Source organism: Gigantopelta aegis, chromosome 6 (genome assembly GCF_016097555.1).
Source record: "Gigantopelta aegis isolate Gae_Host chromosome 6, Gae_host_genome, whole genome shotgun sequence".
In the NCBI taxonomy this organism is placed as follows: domain Eukaryota; kingdom Metazoa; phylum Mollusca; class Gastropoda; order Neomphalida; family Peltospiridae; genus Gigantopelta; species Gigantopelta aegis.
The window spans coordinates 88,439,969-88,464,174 of record NC_054704.1 but is presented as its reverse complement, the minus strand read 5'-3'; the positions used below and the strand labels follow the sequence as shown (position 1 = coordinate 88,464,174).

At 36.8% G+C, this 24,206-nt stretch overlaps 1 protein-coding gene across 2 annotated transcripts in view; it reads left to right on the top strand.

The window, feature by feature from the left end:
* The window catches only part of LOC121375337 (transmembrane protein 232-like), a 43,704-nt gene extending 24,585 nt beyond the window's left edge, over positions 1 to 19,119 (top strand). The window contains exons 8-14 of one of the 2 annotated variants that reach the window (XM_041502746.1): positions 1,061 to 1,406; positions 3,738 to 4,282; positions 6,686 to 6,920; positions 7,499 to 7,680; positions 8,346 to 8,563; positions 9,934 to 10,027; positions 17,072 to 19,119. In XM_041502746.1, coding sequence (XP_041358680.1) covers positions 1,061 to 1,406; positions 3,738 to 4,282; positions 6,686 to 6,920; positions 7,499 to 7,680; positions 8,346 to 8,563; positions 9,934 to 10,027; positions 17,072 to 17,326 — 1,875 coding nt within the window. In that variant the 3' untranslated portion in view covers positions 17,327 to 19,119. Of the gene's footprint in view, positions 1 to 1,060; positions 1,407 to 3,737; positions 4,283 to 6,682; positions 6,921 to 7,498; positions 7,681 to 8,345; positions 8,564 to 9,933; positions 10,028 to 17,071 lie in introns of both variants that reach the window. The other variant, XM_041502745.1, reaches the window with a different exon arrangement.
* Positions 19,120 to 24,206: the final 5,087 nt, after the last annotated feature.

Genomic DNA, 24,206 nt, shown 5'->3' with positions numbered 1-24,206 from the left:
GTAAGTAAATATATATCTAATACATACATTTACCTCTGTATGTCCTTGTGTGTGTGGTTATGTAACAGTGTGTGCGTGCGTGCATGTAGTTTGTATGTGTGAGATGCAGACCGGATTCCACCCCAGCACAACCTTAAAGAGATCAGTGATGTAAGTAAATATATATCTAATACATACATTTACCTCTGTATGTCCTTGTGTGTGTGGTTATGTAACAGTGTGTGCGTGCGTGCATGTAGTTTGTATGTGTGAGATGCAGACCGGATTCCACCCCAGCACAACCTTAAAGAGATCTGTGATGTAAGTAAATATATATCTAATACATACATTTACCTCTGTATGTTCGTGTGTGTGTGGTTATGTAACAGTGTGTGCGTGCGTGCATGTAGTTTGTGTGTGTGAGATGCAGACCGGATTCCACCCCAGCACAACCTTAAAGAGATCAGTGATGTAAGTAAATATATATCTAATACATACATTTACCTCTATATGTCCTTGTGTGTGTGTGTGTGTAACAGTGTGTGCGTGCATGTAGTTTGTATGTGTGAGATGCAGACCGGATTCCACCCCAGCACAACCTTAAAGAGATCAGTGATGTAAGTAAATATATATCTAATACATACATTTACCTCTGTATGTCCGTGTGTGTGTGGTTATGTAACAGTGTGTGCGTGCGTGCATGTAGTTTGTATGTGTGAGATGCAGAGAAAATAGAAGACAGAGAGAGAGAGAGAGAGAGAGACAGAGACAGAGACAGAGAAAGATAGAGTGACAGAGAGATGGAGACAGATAGAGACAAACAGATGATGAGGTGGGAAGAGACAAACTGTCAGAGAGAGGCAGAACGGAAGGGGGTGTAGGATGAAGAGACAGAGAGAGAGAGTGTGAGAGCTTCTTTCTGTTTTAAGAAAAGCAGTTCTGCTACAGTGAATCACCACCATCTTACTCTTGAATAAAACTCTTTAATTTTAGTTGATTGCCTGTTCACAAATCTCATTCCAAAAATTGGAATTTTTTTAATATACAATGTTTATTAAAAAAATATTTTTTTAAATTTTAGGCCACGAAGGAGTTGTATGAGAAGCGTGCCCATGACGACATCCAGTCTAGTCGGAGTGGTGCTATCAGCAGCAGTGTGCACGACCTGAGCCCCACCCTGTGGCACTCCCTGGATGTGTGGCGCTGCACCAACCAGCTGAGCGGGGGGTTTGAAGACGCCCTCAGGGCTCTGTCACAGTGTGGTCTCGGTCTGGCCAACGAGAGCTGGGTGGACGGCATCATCGCGATTCCCATCCTGGCTGAAGCTGCTAAATCCAATATTGATGCCCTCAAGGTTCTCCAATGCCTCGCCCAGGGGATCAGGGTGACCGAGGATGCTCCGCACATGAGTGACGGAACAGATTCCGGTAATGAGGAACCACAGTGTCGTGATGGCATTGTAGTTCAAAATGAAATAATTGAAATGCAATGCTCTAAAATTGAATTAATTTGAAATATTGTCTTAGATCTCACAAATAGCGATAGCAAAGCTTATACTATTTATACACAGAGCTCTGTTATAAATAATCATCCATTGATATTTACCATGACTGGTATATGAAAGGCTGTGGTATGTGTTATCCTGTCTGTTTGATGGTGCATATAAAAGATCCCATGCTGCTAATTGAAAAGAATAGCCCATGAAGTGGCGACAGCAGGTTTCCTCTCTCAATATCTGTGTGGTCCTTAACCATATGTCCGACGCCATATAACCGTAAATAAAATGTGTCGTTAAATAAAACATTTCCTATGCTATCCTATCCATTGATATTTTACCGTAGCATTGGTTCTGTATCATTCTAGTAATACAATACACATAAATTTTCTGCATTTAGAAAATTAAGCATTTCTGATAAAAAGCATGTACAAAGAATGTCAAACAATAATGTTCATGTGTTGAAGAATAGGCTATACTGGGTAGGCCTGTGATATCATTGCACTGTACCTCTTCCATGCAGTGCTGGATTAAAATAGCAGATCTAGCAAATGCTAATAGCCCCGCACTTACAGGGATCCTGGAGATCAACTTATTATTTTTGTAACTGTCAAACTATGATATGAGAGTGGTGTATGTGTAATATACTACCATTTTGCCATGATCTCAGAAGCTGCTTAATCCAGTACAGCTTCCATGCCAGGTACTCTATGTAATGTCCTTCCAGTTTTCTGTTATCGCTACTACCACCACCACCACCACCACCACCACCACCACCACCACCTACAGACATACCTAATCACGTTTCTCGAACACTCATACTTTTAAAGATAATGAATAACCTGGATAACTTAAGGTTTTTTATGCACCAAGTAGCCTATAAGATTAATTGTATACCATCTTCCATGAGTTGCTACAGAGAGAATACTACATGAGTGGCTGTTAGATACCACTTACCTTACGAGTTGTATTCAAATGTATCTAATGAGCAAAACTGGGTTTGATACGTTTTTAAACATCGTGTTGTAAAATAAATGGTATCTTAACAGACACATATTCTATTTCTTACATATCCTCAAAAACCAGGTTTTAAGCAAATTTTAACATCCTTTTTGGATTAAAAGTTATTTACAGCCCTTGCACTTATGCATCACACCGGCCTCGGTGGCGTCGTGGCAGGCCATCGGTCTACAGGCTGGTAGGTACTGGGTTCGGATCCCAGTCGAGGCATGGGATTTTTAATCCAGATACCGACTCCAAACCCTGAGTGAGTGCTCCGCAAGGCTCAATGGGTAGGTGTAAACCACTTGCACCGACCAGTGATCCATAACTGGTTCAACAAAGGCCATGGTTTGTGCTATCCTGCCTGTGGGAAGCGCAAATAAAGGATCCCTTGCTGCCTGTCGTAAAGAAGAGTAGCCTATGTGGCGACAGCGGGTTTCCTCTAAAAACAGTGTCAGAATGACCATATGTTTGACGTCCAATAGCCGATGATAAGATTAAAAATCAATGTGCTCTAGTGGCGTCGTTAAATAAAACAAACTTTACTTATGCATCACAGACAAATGATTGTCTATTTTACAGATGTAATACCCTGGATAACATAAGGTGTTCCATGCACTGGGTATGATACTAACTTTATACCATCTGCCATCATTAGCTACATCTATTTTACCGATGTAATACCCTGGATAACATAAGATGTTCCATGCACTGGGTATGATACTAACTTTATACCATCTGCCATCATTAGCTACGTCTATTTTACAGATGTAATACCCTGGATAACATAAGGTGTTCCATGCACTGGGTATGAGAGTAACTTTATACCATCTGCCATCATTAGCTACGTCTATTTTACAGATGTAATACCCTGGATAACATAAGGTGTTCCATGCACTGGGTATGATACTAACTTTATACCATCTGCCATCATTAGCTACATCTATTTTACAGATGTAATACCCTGGATAACATAAGGTGTTCCATGCACTGGGTATGATACTAACTTTATACCATCTGCCATCATTAGCTACGTCTATTTTACAGATGTAATACCCTGGATAACATAAGGTGTTCCATGCACTGGGTATGAGATTAGCTTTATACCATCTGCCATCATTAGCTACGTCTATTTTACAGATTTAATAAGCTTCTGAAACAAAGGTGAACCGGGTAAGAAGTCCGAGTCTAGTTGTTCCATGCACTGGGTATGAGATTAACTTTATACCATCTGCCATCAGTAGCTACATCTATTTTACAGATGTAATAAGCTTCTCCAGCAAAGGTGAAGCTGGTAAGAAGTCCGAGTGTCGAACTCCGTTCAGCTCGAAGCAATCTCTGAGTGACATCTACGAGCGCAGTGAGGACAGCACGAGTCCGCGGAAACACGTGATGCTGCAGCAGTCGGACAACACGACGGAGAGCAGTACAGACCTGTCATGGCCGCCGGACTCGCCTGACAAGAAGAGATACAGTGACCGGTCGCTGCAGTACTTCGACGAGATGCGACCTCACAGGCCCCCGCTCAAACAGTCGCACGAGTTCCAGCTGAACTTCGCTCAGGATGGGTCACCGCAGGATAGGAATGAGAACAGAGAGATGTCGGGTGGTCAGGAAGGTCAGCAGACTGACAAGACGTCATCTCGGATGTCAGGAAAGGCGAGCGGTGTGGATTCGATGAAGAGCAAGTCGAGTGTCTATAACCAGGGGGTGCCGGGGACGGGGAACAAGGCCGAGGCCGGGACTGACCTCCCGAGTGGACGAGGGTCGGATGCCAGCTCCGTTCCGACATTCACCAACATGCCAGTGAGTTGTTATATACTTTGATATTATGTTGTTAAAGCTTTTTTAAAAAAAGAAAAAAGTTTTACTTACATAATTCTGTGAGCTGTCTTTGCAGTGTTATTTTTTCTTTAATAGAGCTATAAAAAGTAATGTAAACTAAGTTTGTATTAGAATTTTAGTGGGTATATATTGGAGACATTATTTCAAACTCTTAGGTAACTGGAATTCATTCATAGGATTTTTTAACTCTAGTGCGTCCCATCATTCTGTAACAATTTTGTCAATAATTTCAGTTTGGTTTGATGTAAGAAGAAAAGTAAAAGTGTTTTTGAATTATTATTTTTTTAAATTGTATGCACTTTACAAATCAGTTGGCTATACATAACTTGTAAATTCCATAGTATGAAAAAAGGTATTCCTTGTTGGACGGACTATAAGTAATCAATTGTTTTGTTTATTAATTATATTTGCATGCATCAATTGAAATTCATTATTTTCTGATGTTTGCAATGGATATTTTTAGAATGTGTAACGGTTTACTGTAACTGACTGTCTATTTATATGCATTTAAAACCTGTGAATAGAACAATAGTTCATGTGAAATATATTCAGATGAGAAGAGAATGGGCAGTATTGTTTTTTTAATTGTGGGAATAACAACAAAAATTATAATTGTGCATAACATTGATAATGTGACATTAACACTGAAAATACTGCAGTAAAACCTGTAATGAAATAAAATCATATGTAAATTTTTTATCAGTTCAAGCCATGTTGATACACAAACAGGTTGGAGATATATCCACGGCCTTACTTAAAGAGGGGTTGTTACGACCCCCAGAAAATAAAAAAATGTTCTGTTAGTTTTGAAGTGCACCCATTTGTCTATCTGCAGAAGACTATAATACTCAGATTCCATTTTTACGCCCCCCCCCCCCCCCATTATTTTAAATTAGATACAACTGTGGCATCCTCAGTCTGAACCACAAAACTGTAATACGCGATCAGAGTAGAATTGGCATATGTCAAAATAGGGGTTGATTCCATGAATCTCTGTCTAGTGCCTAGTTTATAGGAGAACAGCCACACCCGAAGTGATCCTTTACTGGTGATTACATCCCTCTATGCCAGTCTGTTATAAATGATTACCTTTATTTAACACCCAATAGCCGATATGCATTTTTGTCCTGGGGTGTTGTTAAACATTCATTTATTTATTTATTAATTGAATATTACAGATGCCTGGAATTCTGTATGCTATTCTGTTATAAATGATTGTTTTTGTCTGTGTTCAGCAGTCTGAGATGCCAGGTATCCTGTATGTTAGTTTGTTATAAATGATTGCTATTGTCTGTGTTCAGCAGTCGGAGATGCCTGGTATCCTGTATGCTAGTCTATTATAAATGATTGTTATTGTCTGAGTTAAGCAGTGTGAGATGCCAGGTATCCTGTATGCTAGTCTGTTGTAAATGATTGTGTTATTGTCTGAGTTAAGCAGTGTGAGATGCCAGGTATCCTGTATGCTAGTCTGTTATAAATGATTGTTTTTGTCTGTGTTCAGCAGTCTGAGATGCCATGTATCCTGTATGTTAGTCTGTTATAAATGATTGTTACTGTCTGAGTTAAGCAGTGTGAGATGCCAGGTATCCTGTATGCTAGTCTGTTATAAATGATTGTTATTGTCTGAGTTAAGCAGTGTGAGATGCCAGGTATCCTGTATGCTAGTCTGTTATAAATGATTGTTGTTGTCGGTGTTAAGCAGTGTGAGATGCCAGGCATCCTGTATGCTAGTCTGTTATAAATGATTGTTATTGTCTGAGTTAAGCAGTGTGAGATGCCAGGTATTCTGTATGCTAGTCTGTTATAAATGATTGTTATTGTCTGAGTTAAGCAGTGTGAGATGCCAGGTATCCTGTATGCTAGTCTGTTATAAATGATTGGTTTTGTCTGTGTTCAGCAGTCTGAGATGCCTGGTATCCTGTATGCTAATCTGTTATAAATGATTGTTATTGTCTGAGTTAAGCAGTGTGAGATGCCTAGTATCCTGTATGCTAGTCTGTTATAAATGATTGTTTTTGTCTGTGTTCAGCAGTCTGAGATGCCTGGTATCCTGTATGCTAGTCTATTATAAATGATTGTTGGTGTCTGTGTTCAGCAGTCTGAGATGCCTGGTATCCTGTATGCTAGTCTATTATAAATGATTGTTGGTGTCTGTGTTCAGCAGTCGGAGATGCCTGGGATCCTGTATGCTAGTCTATTATAAATGATTGTTGTTGTCTGTGTTCAGCAGTCGGAGATGCCTGGTATCCTGTATGCTAGTCTGTTATAAATGATTGTTGTTGTCTATATCCCAGCAGTCTGAGATGCCTGGTATCCTGTATGCTAGTCTGTTATAAATGATTGTTGTTGTCTATATCCCAGCAGTCGGAGATGTCAGGAATCAGCGGCTGGCACTGGGAGGTGGCTATCACATACTGCGACATCCTGTGTGATGTCTGCCTGCACGGGACAAGTGCCACCATTCAGAAGATGGCCCTGGTTGGTCACAACAAGGATCTGATGGATCCCGTGAGGCGGCTCTTCACCACGGTGCCACTGCCCAGCGCCGGTCTTATCGACCTCGCCTTCTTCCACCCTCTCAACGAGGTCAAGGACGGAGGTTAGTTTCATATCAATAATTACAGAGATTTAAAAATTTAATTTGTTTTATATTGTTTATCTGAAGTTTAATGTCTAGATAACTAGTATTAACTAAAAACCTAGCCATTGCTGTTGTCTGTAAAATATGAACATGCAAAGTGTTTATATTTGGATGGCTTCAAACACAATTCCCTGGTACCAATTAGCAGTGTTTTAAATGACAATTTTTGGATACTTTAAAGGTTATTGTTATGAGATATGGTCTGTTTATTAATTATGTAATGCTCTTAGGAAGGGGGGGTGGGGGGTGGGGGTTGGGTATCATGAGATATGCATTTGTGATTGTAATTTTAGAATTAGGAGTGATCCTTGAATTACAAAACATTACAAGGGTGGGAAGATGGCATTAAAAAAAAAAAAAAAATTGTTTAATGGCCTAATCCAGTAGAATTGTTTTACATTTTATTGTCTTAAAGTTGAGGGCAAAGCTAGGTCTCTCCCAGCTCCACTGGCTATTACTGACCTGTAGAAAGAATAGTGAGGATTTTCTCCTTTCTGTCTTTGTTAGTTAGTTTTGGGTTGTCCATTTCTCTATAGGTCCTAATGATTGGAGTTGGCGTATTCGATATGGGGCGATCAAGTCGATGGTAAAGATTTGCCGATGTCTTGCCGATAACAAAGCTCAGGAAGGTTTCCGGAACGGAGCCTGGAGTATTCTGCTGAAATCTCACTCCACAGAGAAAGATGACAGAGTCCTTGAAGCTCTCAAAGTTGGGCAGGTACAGGGTCATAAGAGAAATAATAGAAACGTGAAGTTTGGGAATTGGTTGAATTTTCATCATTGATCATCGGTTATAATGGTTTACAGCATCTCATCAATTTTAGATCATACAATTGGTTAGAATTATATGAACTTTAGAAGGATTTGAATTATTAAAACTACACACCTAAACACCTTTTATTATGTTCACAGGGATATACCCTTCAAATTTTGCTTTGCTAACTGTACCTTAATACCTACTCATTTTCTTTTTCTTTTTTTTGAAGTATGCATAAAAATAAATTCAACATCTAGATTGTAGGAATAATAATTTCAGAATCTATCATCACAAAAATGTTTGATCCTAACCCATAAATATTTGTATTATAATATATTATTGGAACACCACTATGTGAATATTCTGAAATGTTATCAAACTGCTTTCAAAATATATGACTACAACAAACACAACACTTGACTGAAATGAAAAACATATTTGATTCAAGCGAACACAGAAGTGTTATTTTTGTGTGAATGTGACTCACATGCTAACTAAATGACTTATGAAGTAGGATATTTTTCTTTTATCTTTGTTTCATTAATCATATCATATTTTCACTGAATTACTTGATTATTATTGTTTTATCAATGAATACGGATGTAACTTTATTTTGTTTCTTATAGGTAAACACAGATCTGCGATGCTTGGTAGAACATTCTATGCGGGATTCTCCTCTCACTATTGGGTCACGTATTGCAGAGGGACTGGCGGCGGTTTACCTGCCCCCTCTACCACCACCGGTTGAACCGGTGACTCCTGTAAAACCGAGGAGACGAGTGTTTGTCCAGCAAGACACAACATCCACGTACACAGCAAGACACCCAATGAGAACGTCTCTCAAGTGAGGCTCAAATAAAAATTGTTCAGGGATGAAAGCGGCCCTTGTCAAAAAGGCGGAATTTCGTCGAAAGACAGTTAACTTTCATTCCTGATTGTTTCTCTTTTTTGTGTGAATTTATCGGTGTATAACAAGTCACAAATTGTATAAAATCGCATAGTGTAGAAAAGTGATTTTATACTAAATTTGTGATTGTTATACATAGATTACATTCACAAAAAACTGAAAAACTATTTTTATAATTACAAAAAAACCATGTCCGTTTTATTTAATGATGTAGTTTTTTAAAAGTTTATTGAAGGATAACATTTAGTTTTTTGGCGACTTCATCCAATCAGAATAGAGTAAACCATATAACAGTGGAAGTTTCTAATTTTGCTCTTACACATACCTCCATAAATTACACGAATGTTCATCAGTTATGCACTTTTAAATTATATAATCAATTTACTGGATGTATAACATTTACTGAGTGAACAATGCATCTTTATTTTACTTTTCAATTTTCATGAAATCATTTTGTAAATATTTTGGCATAACCCCATTTCCGGCTGTGCCATTTTTTATTTATAAAGATCTGCTTATCTGTGTTACTTGTGGAATGATTCTACACTTCATTATTGATTAAGTGTATATTTATCTTCTCCCAGGGTTAGTTTGGCAGCCATAGTTCAATTTTTAAGTTCTGTTATTAGTATTAAATATCAGTAACCAAACATCATAAGTTGTCTTAAGGGGCGTTCTTATTATGGGATTGGGGCAGGATTTAACTCAGTTGGTTGAGTGCTCCCTTGAGGTGCTTGCATCGTAGGATCGAACCACCTCAGTGGATCCATTCAACTGATTTTTTTCTCATTCCAACCAGTGCATCACAACTGGTCAGTGGCCGTGGTATGTGCTTTCCTTGTCTGTGGGAAAGTGCATATAAAAGATCCCTTGCTGCATTAGGAAAAATATATCAGGTTTCCTCTGATGACTGTCAGAATTACCAAATGTTTGACATCCAACAGCCGATGATTAATTATGTAGTGTGCTGTAGAGGTGTCGTTAAACAAAACGTCTTTAACATTATGGGATTATTTGCATGTGAAGAAACTGTAATGTGAGAACACCTAAATTGGAATGACTTCTTATATGTTCCCATTTTTGTAGGGCCGACAAATAGCATGTAACAAGTTGGAGCGACTAATCGCATATTGAGAATGCCGCTTTACCAGTGTCAGTATTAATAATAGAATCATAATGTTATTGATCAAACTTTATGCTTAGAATTTATGTTTAGAATTATGAATATGATAATGATCTGATGACATAAAAAATAGATTATATAAATTTTAAATACGGTACTTTAAATTTATTTAATTGTATTGCAGAGATGAAATCATGTTGGCCACAGCTCTATATGAGCCACCCATAGACTACCACAAACGCACAATGTTTGACTTAAGGAGAATTGTTGAGGATCAGGTTTGTATGTTTTTGAGTACAGACTTCTTGGGCATTCTTACTTCTATACAACATACTTAGCTGAGTAAATGTTTTTCATCCAAGCTTGAAACTAAATTGTTTTACAGAAACATGTTTGCTTGTTGAATATAGGAAATTGTCAGATGTACTAAGAAACAGTTTTAAGTGTTTATTTGATTCAGTGGAGGAAGGATAGTGCACCTTTAAGTGTTTGTTTTAGTGGGAAAATTATAATGAAAATGATAAACAAATAATAATGCACCTTTTATAGTGGAAAAATTATTAATTATGCTCCTTTATGTGTTTGTGTGTTTTAGTGCAGAAAGGATAATGCAACTTTAAGTGTGGTTTAATAGAGCAACATTTATTCACCTTTAAAGGTTGACTAAACTCCAACAAGAGCCTTATGTGTTGGAAAGATGCATACCCGGACCACCAACACATACTGACACTTTAACAAATGAAAAACGCATAATTTTAGAATTAATAAAAAAACGTGATTATTCCTGCTAACTGGGGGCAGCCATTTTGTTTCGTTTTTGTGATGACTGGTGGTACAGCTTGGGGCGAAGTGACGTCAGCTCAGGTCCAGCTTCTCTATTATGCACAGTGTAAACAAATGTTTATACACAACACCAACTCGGGATGAATGAAATTGTCCACAGACTATAATTAAAAGTACTACAACATAGTATCTATACATTATATGAAAACAATACTATTATGACTATAAAAACTACACATGAACATAATACTATCAATATACATAACATAAAATACATAACATTTGGCCTTGGGGGTCAGTCAGCACTAAGTACATCATTTCCATCACGTGTACTGTATGTGGAATAAAGTACAGTGACAGGTGCCTGTGGAAGTATAATGTGACTAGCAAGGTGTGAAAATGCTACGGTTCAGCCAGAGCATCGGCAGCAGCCTTGAGCTACGGATTGGTATGACCTCAGCGGCAGCTGTGGCTTGCGGTTCAGCTAGCTTCAGCAGTAGCACCCCCATACTAGTTTACTTGTTATTGACAAGATGTACCTGCATGTACTACAGATTGGTGTGAACTTCGACAGTAGCACCTACATTGTATATTGCCTGAAATATTGAGTAAATATGTGACATCAAATTTGTACCCGTGACAAAAACCCACAAGCCCACAGCAGTAGGTGTGCACTACATTGATAGTTGCCTGTGACTACCTGTAGTAGGTAGTGCTACACTACCGGGCTGCAAGCTTCCTGTTAGCATACACATTAAGGGGTATTCCCCTGCATGAACACTGAAGGTTGATAACGATAGATGTATAAACCCGCAATAATATATACATTGTATATGTGACTGAATCTTGGGGGTAAAACACAATACTTTTAAGTATGTGAAAGGCCAAAAAAGGCTGGAATTATGTGTAAGCCGACTGCCCCCAAGTAATATGTATATAACTAAGAAAGTAATATGTATATAACTAAGAAATATAATTGTTTATATGACACTGCTAGTGTATGTACATTGTACATGTAGGTACCTGTAGACACTGTACATATCAAATCATATTACAAATAACATGCTACTTTAAGTCACTGTCTGTTCATATACTGGTACACTAAGAGAATAATGCATTTACAAGTTTGCTGACATTGACCGCTGAGCAGCTGTAAGAGTATTGCTATCAATGTTGATATATCTCCTATAACAGTCTGAACTCCACCTGCCCATAGTTTTAATTAAATGGTCCTCCATTCTATTTGTTGCACATGAAGTTGCTGCTCCCTTATGGAAGGAATGCCCATTATAGTGTTTGGAATCAATGTTCAACACATTCAGCACATATTTCATATGATTGATAAATGTCTGCCTTGATAAAGGCTGGCTTGCATCTGTCACGAAAAAGGGGTCACTAGGGGAAATTGTATTTACTTGCCTATTGCGGCTATCAATGTATGCTTTGATTGCCTCAACAGGACATATAGATAATCCATTTTTGAACAAGTACAATTTAACACCTCGTCTTCCTGGGTCTGTTTTAGATGTCTTACGTGTTATTGTTACTTTTCCACCAGCATAATCTAACACCACATCACTAAAAGACAAGTTCTCATTTGAATTGTATTTATTTAACACTGTAAACTCTCCGCATCTCAAGAATGCATAAAATGCTGTAGTAAATGCTGCTCTCAACATAGTAGCCATGAATGGTGAGAATAATGCTTCCAAATTCGAACACATCTTTACCAAAATCTGACCTGTAATAGGAAGTCTTGGACGTGTTGTTTGCGTTTGCATTCGTTTAACAGCTTGTAAAATTGTTAGCATCCTATGCAGGTTATTCCCTTCAGGAGTAATGATCGGATTGTGTCCATGTTGTAGAAAATAGTATCGAATCCCACACAAGTACAATTTGATGGTTCCTAATTTTAGTTTTAAAAATGAATAACAATGAGTGATGAAGTATATCAGAATATCTTCTGAAATGGGTGGTAGTTTGGTGTCATTCCAAGTCACACTGCTCAAATGTAGAAATCTTTTGTATGCATCAAACCCTACTTTGTATATCTTGTGTGTTGATTCTAATATGGCTCCCTGCCATAGTTCATCGACTGCCTCTGTCAATGCCACATTACCTGCGAGGGTTCTGGGCACAGGTGTGGTTGGCCGTCAGCTAGTGGTGCTGCTTGTCTGAACTTGCTTATCTGAAGACGAGACAAATGATCAGCAATTAAATTATCTTTGCCTGGTACATGTTTAGCATAACAACAAAAGTTGTAAATTGAAGCTTGCCAAGTTAATTTTCTCATGAGTTTCATTATCACAGGTGATTTTGACCTCCCTTTAGAAATTATATGAACCGTAGCCAAATTGTCACAATGAAACCAAACTTTTTTCTTACACCACAGTTTTCCCCACAAGATGGCTGCTACTACAATTGGATACAATTCTAAGAAGGCCATTGAGGTTGTTTCATTTTTTAACACCATTTTCTTTAATTCTTCTGGCCATGCAGAGGCAAACCACTTCCCTGTGAAGTATCCACCGAAACCAATGGTAGACGCTGCATCTGTATATAGTTCCATATCTGGTGCCTGAGTTAGATATTGATCATAAAATACTGAAATGCCATTCCAGTTTGTTAGAAATGTATACCACATATCTATATCTTGCTTGCATTCATTGTTAATGTGTACATGATGATGTAAATGTTGTACTGTTGTTGATAAGGAAATGAGATAAGATACAAAACTTCTGCCCGGCACCACCACACGCATAGCAAAATTCAAATGACCTAACAACTGAAGAAGTTCACGTTTAGTACAAGATTTAGAGTTGTATATGTGCTTCAAAAATTCAGTTATTCTGTTTATTTTGTTCATTGGTAAACGAGCTTCCATAGTCTGTGTATCCAGAATTATCCCTAAGTATTCCAAACAGGTAGTTGGACCCACTGTTTTGGGTTTTGAAAGAGGAATATTGAGCCTATGAAACACTGTGCACAAAAGAGCCATAGTTCTCTCGTCCATAGCATCTGCTGGCTCAATTGTGAGAAAATCATCTAACAAGTGAAGTATGTGCTGAATACCATAGTTATTGTGTGCAATCCAACAGATAGTATCCGACAACTGATCAAACAATTTGGGACTGCTTCTGCACCCAAAAGCCAGTCGTTTGTAAAAATAATATTTACTGTTCCATTTAAAGCCAAATAAATGCCACTGATCTGGTTTGATGGGTAATAATTTGAAAGCATCCGATATATCTGTTTTACAAAGCCATGCCCCCTTTCCACATTTTTGAATTATTTTAATTGCATCATCAATTCTCACGTATTCCAAAGAGCAGTCATCTTTATTTATTGATTCGTTAATGCTGGGATGTTCTGCATCGCCATGAGGGGCAGAGAGGTCAACTATCAATCTTTTCTTGCCCGAGTACTTCCCTTCGGCAATACCTATAGGGTTAATTCTATACTGTGAGAAAGGTGGATTTACCAAGGGTCCTATTACAAAACCCTTCTCTACTTCTTGTGAAATAAGCTCTGTAACTACTTCCCTTTGTTTCATGGCTGATTGCAAATTTTTGCATTCTTTGTGACCGATGTTGCATTCCTTGACCAAAGTGTCAAAACCATACACAAAACTATTGCAAAGATATTGAACAAATTTGGTATTTTGATGGTGTCTTAATTCTAGATTTAGTCTGTTGACATCGATAGGTGACATAGAAGTAACATGCCCACTGTCACAAACAGCTGCTGGTCATTTCTGTGCTGTAGCTGCCACTGAACTGGTTGGACAACCATGGCGACCATGTCCATGCTTTTTACATTTTGCACATACATGCAGGTAAGGGCAGATTTGGCGTGTACATGATGTTTCCCCGTTGAAGTTGTTGCATACTTCTTTATCACCCCAGTACATTCTTTTTCTGCCCCGTCTATCAGTATCTTTCACTGATTTCTCAAAATACATGTGACTTTTAGCTTTGTGATTTGTTGATCGTTCACATTGCCAAGTTGTGTGTGTCAAACTTGAACAAAGTTCACAGGCTTTGATTCTGACCAGATGTCACCCTGTTATACAACTTGATATCCAAAAGTGACCAGTTAATTTTTATGCCAGTCAGTCTCAATGTCTCTGCACATTTTGTAGAGAACAGCTGATGGTAATCATAATATACTTTGCCATGTGTATTATGAATGTCTACCAGCAAACTTTCATAGTGATCAAGTTCATTGCGCCTTTGGGGAAACACCTCTCCCATTATTCTTTTATATTTGCCATACGCTGTGAGAAATTCTGACAGTGTTAAATGTTCTGACAACCTCTGATCCTGTTTGTCAAATTCCAATCCAGGAATTAGAAGGGAAGCCATATTTATATGCTTACCTTCCAAGATAGCTTTTCTTAGCGAAGCTGACACTATATCCATGTGTGGAATAAGGTCTGCTGGTATGCCGTTCGGGCCCATGTTCCTTTTCCACATATCCGGAATGCTTGTATGTTATCCACGACTCGTACTACTTATAGGCACTTCCTCGTTCATGCTGATGCTGGTAGTTGGGGGGTTTCCACTTGACATCTCTTCATACGCTGTCGCTAATGTTGGTGCTCCTGTAATGTTGACCGTGGCATTAACGTTTGTGTTGCTCTGCATTAGAAGCTGTTGCATTGCCGTCATCTGTTGTTGCATAATAACCATTTGCTTTGTGTATCCTTATTTGTCGCAATCTTGTCCTTCCCACAAGAAATGATACTTTACGTGAAACTGGAGTGGAGAACCCAGAAACATTTTCCAAAAATGTTTCATTCAGATATTCCCACATAGTGTGCGAGTCAGTTACCTGATCTTGTGAGAGGAGAATTGCTAGAAACCATACTCAATATTTTCCCCTTTGCAATACTGGCCGCCTTTCGCTTCGGCCTTCTCTCCGTACTATCCTCGATTTCAGTTTTCACGTTTTGTACATCGCAAACAAGTAACATAGCATCAAAACGAAATATTCCCTTAGTAGATAGTGAAAGCTGTTTGGCTGTTACTGTATGGCACTGTACAGCATCGTTTTGTGCACAGACAACAACTTTATTTATAAACACTGACAACAGATCACTACAATAAAACTGAAAGTCGGCCAAAAAAGGCTGGAATTATGTGTAAGCCCCCGCCCAAAGTAACAAGCACAAAGTAACAAGCACCGACCCTTAGAAAACCATGAAACTGCCCAGTCACGTGACTGTGGCAACCAATCGTGATACAGGCTCCACTAAGATGTCCCAGGGATGAGTTATTAATAGCTCTGCACAGAGCTCACTTCGTGAGAACCTTGGATACTGTAGGCTTAACATGTGCTATTAATAGCCTGTTAGATACTGTAGACACAGCCGTTCTAAGTACTGTTTGTAATTTGTACTTGGGGTAGTAAATGGTAACCTGGTGTATGTGTATAAACACATCTTATTATACAAATAAGAAAATAACTAATTTACAACAAGGCGCTTCGCTTTCATCAACCTGACTTGTAAAACCACATAAATGACTTGATAGTATAATAAACTATTTAACTAAATATATTTTAATTTGCATCAATATAACGAAATGGAGTTATAGTACTTTTTTCTTTTAAAAAATCCAAAGAAAAAATGAATATTATTAGGCCTATTGGTAGGATATGTTCGAGTAAAAATGACCACTCACGATACCCAAGTGATAATTTTCTTTTCTCTGGGACTACGTAATTGGTCAGTTTTGTGATTTTAGATGGGAAAGTCTACTTAATCAAGGATTTTACAAAATTACTTACAGTAATAAAACTGGTAAAGTCCATTACGATTTGAGGTTATCACACAATACCCTGTGATCTTAATAAAAGCGGCACGTATTTTTAGTGTGTCTAGACACAGTGTCTAGGGACCGTCTAAATATACACCTGCCAAACAAGAGCCACAGGTACAGGCCACGGAAAGAAAAGACCAATTAAACAAGAAAACACTTTGAGTATTATTTCAGTACGTGGGTTAATTTATATACAAAATATAATAGTTATTTCAACACTCTGACAATGCTGGTTTATTTTGTACTGAAATATAAACCACATATACATGTTGCTGTGTTGCTGGGATAGATATTATTACAGAACACTGCGATGCATCCGCAAAAATCAGGTATGTTTTGTTTCTTCAGTTCGAAGACTAATTCCTGACGTGACACGTTAGGTATTACGTAACCACCAACTCACCAGAGGGCGTATTCACTGGGATGGTACAAAATGGCTGCGCGCGTTAAATATAATAGCCGTCACATTTAACCGTTTTAGTAATTAACTATGTGATTATACTAGTTGATATTAAGCAATAATGTGCATTATGTATCGTTGAATATGCACATCAGTCCAAAAGCCTTGCTTTAGTATTCCTTTAAGTATGTGGAGGAAGTCAAATGCACCTTTAAGTGGGGTTTTTTAAATGGAGATAGGATATTGCATTTTTTAAGTGTGTGTCCTTTAATGGAGGAAGGATTTTGCACCTTTAAGTGTGTTTTTTTCTTTTTCAGTGGAGAAAGGAGCTCCAGCAGCAGCTACATGAGGAGGAGGAGGAGAGAGAGGAGGGGCTGAAGGAGAAACAGAAATCAGAGGAGCTGCAACAGAAGGAGATGGCCACCAATCGCGAGAAGAAACTCAAAACAGCCATGCAGAACTTGGTCAATGTGTCAGAACAGTCCTTCCCAGAAGAATCCATCAAGAGAGACCAGCAGAGCGTAACAGCTGACAAACCAGTTGTGTCATTGAATGACACACTTGAAAGTTAGGCAGTGTACTTTCAGTTATGACTGATTACATTTGTGCATCTTTCTGCACAGGAGCGGATGCAGTATTTTTCAAAGGATGGAGTGCAACTGTAAAAAGGGCACCTACCAGTTATAATGTTCCAAAGTAAATTAACATCCGTGTTATATATGTAACAATTTATCCCAGAAAACCCCCAAAACCCAGATATAGCATTCTCCCTGCCCATCTAGACAAACAATTAATCACTTGATTTGGGGATGTGGGGGCATTTTTACACCCTCATCCCCTGAATCCATTCCTGCTGCAATTGTTATGTAATTACCTTTCCACTCTGGTGTTCTTTCCTATAGCCAAGTAGATAGTAGTTGTGGAGACATCCTGCATGAATTACCATTGATTGTGTGGTTTTATGTGCAAGCTTGTCACTAAAAACTAGTTAGGATTATACTTTTTTGTGCACATGAAATATTTAGGAATCTGTATTGTGATACTGCTTCCAAATCACTTCATAATAAAGATATTTACCAATATACAGTTTGTTTGCACTGAGCCTCTGAAGCTACAGGGTGTTATGGTGAGTTTGTTTATTAAAAATAAAATGGACTTTCACTGAAGTTGTGAAACTAAAACGGACTCTTCCAACTTTTCTGTGGTCAATGTTTCATTTAGATTAGGTGATACTAGTATTCTTTCTGCAGTTGATACATATACCAATAAATAAATCCCCCTTACATTCATTTAAATAAAAAACATCTCATTGTTTCTGAGTTCTTCATTTCTCGATGAGCATAAAATTGAAATAGTTTGAGGAAGTCACATAACATGAAATAATTTCATTTTGCTACATAGAATTATTGAATGTTATTGTTCAAGAAACCCCCAAGAGAATTCAAAATAAAATATTGTCTTGTATATGCTTTGCCAATTTGCACGTGTTTTTTTGTTTGTTCAAACCTTCAAACCCGAATGAACCTAAAAGAATTAACAGACATTCCTTAAATGCATTAACAAATTTTAACATATGTAAAACATTTTCATTCTTATAATACGTGTACTATATGAAGATTTATAATATTCAGAAATAAGGCATTCGGGTTCCACATGTAGAAGATACTCATGTATATTCAGAGAGCATTTTATGATTTGATGCTTCACTGACTTAAATACTTTGCCCTATTTAGTAAAACATTTTCAGTTCCACCATTTTGGTAAAACAAAACAACCTTGGGAGTAAAAAAAATCCCACCTTCATTCAGTTTGGTGAGACAGAATACAGACTTCTTAAAAACATTGTTGTTATCTCGATTTATGATTGCAGACCGCCAAAACTGTTTATTTTGCCTTGATCTTATACACAAATTTTAATTTAATAACAATTTATCGGGTTTTTATTTGAGCAGGCTATCAGAAGTGAAGGAAGCTAGTGTCCGCTTTTGCCAAAAACGTAGTTAAATTGTTGTTAATCTTTGTAATGAAATAGCTCCTGACCCTCATGCTTCATAAAGTAGCATACCTAAATGCATGTAATAATTGTTAATTCAAGAATAATATTTAAAACATCTAGTGCAAAAATTGTAAGCATTTTTGTCCATTGTACATGTACAATTTTCAAAAGGAATAATCAACTGATGCTCCAGAATTAAACATTGCTATTTTTGCTTCCTCTTTAACATATCTTCTTGTTATTATTCAGTGTTTGGAACATGTTATTTGTATTTAAGTTAGATATATGTCAATGACGTGTCTAGATGTAAAAGCACTGCTATAATTGTTTGCGAGTCACATTCTTTGTAATAAACAGAGTTACTGTTAAGTCTTATTGTTTTGTTTCTTTTATTACACAATAATAGTAATAATGATGATGATGACAACAGTAATATGGTTTGGTTTGATTTAAAAATGGAAAAGTATTTTTTGTGTTTTATGAAGTCAAGAACCAATTATTCATTGTAGACATTTGAAAGTATATTCCTGTGTGGACGTTTGAAAGAATGTTGTGGGAAATCTGTTAAATGTTCTCAGGAACCATTAAATTTATTAACTGATTTTTGTTCTTTTTTCCAATAAAGGGACAAAATCATGCTACAGTTCTGTTCCAGAACACAATTAAGGGACAATCATGCTAGTTCTGTTCCAGAACACAATTAAGGGACAATCATGCTACAGTTCTGTTCCAGAACACAATTAAGGGACAATTCTGTTCCAGAACACAATTAAGGGACAATCATGCTACAGTTCTGTTCCAGAACACAATTGTGGGTGAGATGTAGCTCAGTTCTAGAGTGCTTGCCCGAGGTCTGACGAGTTACAGGACTGAATGCTCTTTATGGACTGTGTGCGTGTGTGTGTGTGTGTGTGTGTGTGTGTGGAACAATGTCTGGTGCCCCACGACTGATACAGTATACAGTAGGTAGTGACATGGTACTGTCCTTTCTATGGGAAAGTATACATTGTTAAGTCATTTCCTACAGCAGAAATAGCCTGTCTGGAACACTATTTCAAATATTTTTGAAACGTTTTTAGATTTGTTTAGTATATTATCCCCAGAAAAGAAATACGGTGATGCCAGTGTTGCCCAGGTATCACTACTTTACATTTACATTAATGTTATAGGATAAACAATATATAAGAATACATTTCAACTTATTTTCGTGCTTATAGCCAATTAAGGTTCAAGCATGCTGTCCTGGGCACATTATCTGAGCTGCCTGTCCAGGACAGTGAGTTAGTTGTTTGTCGGTTAGTGGTTAGTGAAAGAGAAGAGGATGTAGTGGCCTTACACCTACCCATTGAGCTGGTACCGGGCTGCGAACCTTGTACCTACCAGCCTGTAGTCCGATGGCTTAACCACTGCGTCACAGATCCCGGTTCACAAGAATACAAATAATATGTTATGACTAATAAACTCGTTACCCCTATAAGGAAATAATAATTAATACAAGGAAGTAAATAACAAATAGAAAAATAAAATAAAATAATGATAATAAAAATAAATAATAATAATAAATAAAATAATACAAAAAAAAAAGTTTTTAAAAAGTGAATAAATGAAAACAAAAAGGTCTGAAGATGGTCAAGGCCAAATACAGCACTGGACCTAAACATAATTACTAAGTTAGAATCACTGTTCAACAGTGTGTTGCAGATTGGACAAAGGGAGATCCTCCTAAAATGGCCTGCATGTGTGGCGACAGTGGCCGTTATTTTTATAGCTCTTCTATGATTTTCGTCAGGGAAGCTTTACTAATACCGATTTTTTTTTCATCTGTCAGTCCTACAGTTTTGAATAAATTGTCTTAAAACTTAGTACAGTGATTCTCCGAGGCACAATCCACAAACTAATATAGAGCTATTTTGGAAATTTTCAATTTTGAGTTTTGTTTTTTATTACATGTATATGATTTTAAAATTTAAATTGAAAGTATCTTCTCCTTGGGTTTCGATTGGAGGGTTCTGAAACTTGGTACTGTAATTCTCTGGAGTAGTCTTCTTCAATAAACAAATAGAGATATATTTTAGAAATTTTGAATTTGTGCTTTTTTTTATTAAATATTTAACATTGAACATTTAAAAGTTTAACTTCTCCTAGAGTTTTGATTAGATAGTTCTGAAACTTAGTATGAATATGCTCAGGGGTAGTCTTCACAAAGTAATAAAGTGATATTTTAAAACATTTTAAACTGTTAAATTTTAATTAAATGTTTTTAAAATGTATACTGAAAGTTTAAAAGTCTTATCTTCTGGAATTTTTATTGGATAGTTCTAAAACTTGGTTCTACGATTCTCTTATGCACGCGTCACAAACTAATTGAGATATATTTTGAATTTGTGAATTTGTATTACCCATTGCCCTGTTTCGGCCATTGCGTCGTTTGTGTGCAATAGTACTTACATTTGAAGTTATCTGACATCGTTGACTTTTGCATGTCTGTCACATTCATAGAAATGTTCGTAAAAATAAAGTTAAAACGAGAAAAGAAAGCAAGATTGAAATGAATCCACCCATAAACGCAGAAAACTTAATTTTAAAACCATTTTCGTCTATACTCCGCTGTCCTGCTATCTAGTTACTGAAATCACATGACTGTCACGGCGTCCGCTGGCAAAACTATCTTTACAGATACTTGCCGAAAATATATAGTCCTTATATGTTCTATGATAAATATATTTCTGGAGGTCTGTTTATATATTTATTAAAATTCAGAATGCAGTTTATATTTTTTAACCACACAGTTTTTACCATTATAACCATTCATATTCTCAGCTTATAACATGATTGCATGACATCAGAACTGCTATATTCGTTTTCCAAAAATGTTGTCTGTTAACATTGGTTTTCGAGGACTCCATTTTGCAATTTGGCTTAAAATATTTAAAATAATTTTATAAATTATTATAAGTACATGTTTTGTTTAACAACATACATGTTTTTATAAAACACTGAAAAGTTTTATGTTGGAAAGTTTTGGCTGTAAGCTATACCACTAAATGTTTCAGTCACCGAAACGGGCAACGCAGTTAACAATATTTACGCCTGGCGCATGCTAGTTTTTGACGCACGTGCGATAACCGTTGCTACATAGCGGTCAGTTTAGTACTCATTTGAAGCGTAGAAATACTAATAAAAAGGTAGCTATTTGGATAATAACTGTCTGTTTATAAATATAGATATGCTTTAGAACCGAATGCTTATGCTCACCGAAACTGGTCCCCTATAATATATAAATTAAACATTTTAAAGAGAAATTTAACATTGAAAATTTAAAAGTTATCTTGTAGAGTTTTGGCTTAAAAGTTCTGAAAATTAGTAAATAAGTATTCTCAGTGCCAGTCTTCACAAACTAATAAATATTTTAGAAATTTAGCATTTAAAATGTTTATTAAAAAAAATAAAAATAGAACCAGATTGAACATTTAAAAGTTCATCTTCTAGAGTTTTTATCGAACAGTTCTAAAACTTAGTACTATGATTCTCTGGGGCAGTCTTCACAAACTAATATGTACAGAGAGATTTTTGAATTTGTATTAAATTTTAAAACATTAAATGCAAATTTAACATAGATAATTTTCAAAGTCTACTTTATCCTATAGAGAAAGTCTAAAAAAACGAACAAAGATAAATATTTCATAAAAATTATTTAAAATTAAAAATATTTTACAAATCTCAAAATATGTCTCATACACTTTTAATTCAATAATTCTTAAACTTGACACAGGGATATTCTGGGGTTGTCTTTACTAATAAAGATAAATTATAATTATCTACTACTGACAATATTGAAAATTAAACAGCAGAGCTCTGTAGGCCGATATACCTCGTTTGTTTCTCTCGACACAAAATAAACGAAGATGAACACACGTCAGCTATATGGGCCGTCTGTTGAGGAGCTATGCTAATGGTTAATAAGTGGGATGTCAGTGTTGTGTCTTTACACATTGTCACAGAAATGTATCTATTCACTTGGGCTTCAAGCTGATACAGGGGCGGGACGTAGCGCAGTGGTAAAGCGTTCTATTGATGCGCGGTCGGTCTGGGATCGATCCCCGTCGGTGGGCCCATTGGGCTATTCTCGCTCCAGCCAGTGCACCACGACTGGTATATCAAAGGCCGTAGTATGTGCTATCCTGTCTGTGGGATGGTGCATATAAAAGATCCCTTGCTGCTAATCGAAAAGAGTAGCCCATGAAGTGGCGACAGCGGGTTTCCTCTCTCAATATATGTGTGTTCCTCAACCATAAGTCTGATGCCATATAACCGTAAATAAAATGTATTGAGTGGCGTCGTTAAATAAAACATTTCCTTTCTTCTTCGAGCTGATACAAGTATATGTGAATATCAGTGGTTTCAAGATTTGGACTAACTGTAAATGAAAATAATTTGTAAGCTACAAAGTGAATCAGAATAATTAGTTTTTTTGACTAAATTTCATTCCCCTACTTTGGAAACTTTAAGCTCACAAACACTGCATCAGATTAGCTAGTTTTCAAACAATACTAGTACTTTTCCTTCATACTGAACAATTTACTGCAAACTGATAAATCAAACAAAATCTCAAAAATAAAAAAAAGAATACTGTTTTTATTGTACAAATCAACTTGTCATTAAAACTACCGTCAAACATTAGTTAAAAATTAAAAACAAAATAAGAAATACTGAGTAAAAATTAAATAGCAGCATACATATTAATTGGTAAAAATAACACAAATACCACCCCTCCGTTCAGGGGCCAATTTCACAAAACATCGTAAGTTTACGTCTGCGACTAGCAGCTATATAAGACATACATTTACAAGTGTTCGGCATATATTTCAGGAAGAAATTTACATCATTACAGATGATGGAGCATTTTGAGGACGAAATGAAATTAAATATGTGTACTTCTAACTGTAGTTGTTGTACTATAACAGTAATACGAATTGTGGTTTAGTCGTAGATTTACGTTAACGTGGAAAACGAGGCTTACGATGTGTAGTGAAACTGTACCCTGTTCACTAAATACAAACAGTGGTGAACATAACACAATCCAGAAAAGAGTTCTATTCATATCAGGTGTAACAGTCCAAAGTATACCCCCCCCCCCCCCCCCGCCAAACTATACCCTGGGTTAAAGTAGGCTAGCCTGTTTTATACCCCTAACCCTAACCCTAATTTTTTATTACTAATCTGTATACAAAATAAATAAATAATAATAAATGCTTTAAAAGAAAAGCAACTATTGCTTTCATAAAACTAAAACTATCACAGATTAGTCATTTTAGAAGATATTTCGATATTCTCTAGCCCAAAATATATAAATTATGATGGAAAAAAACCCTTTGGACATTGAAATACAGACTAGAGAGGTATATTCTAGGCTAGCCTGTTTTATACCCCGGGGTATATTCTGGGCTAGTCCAGTT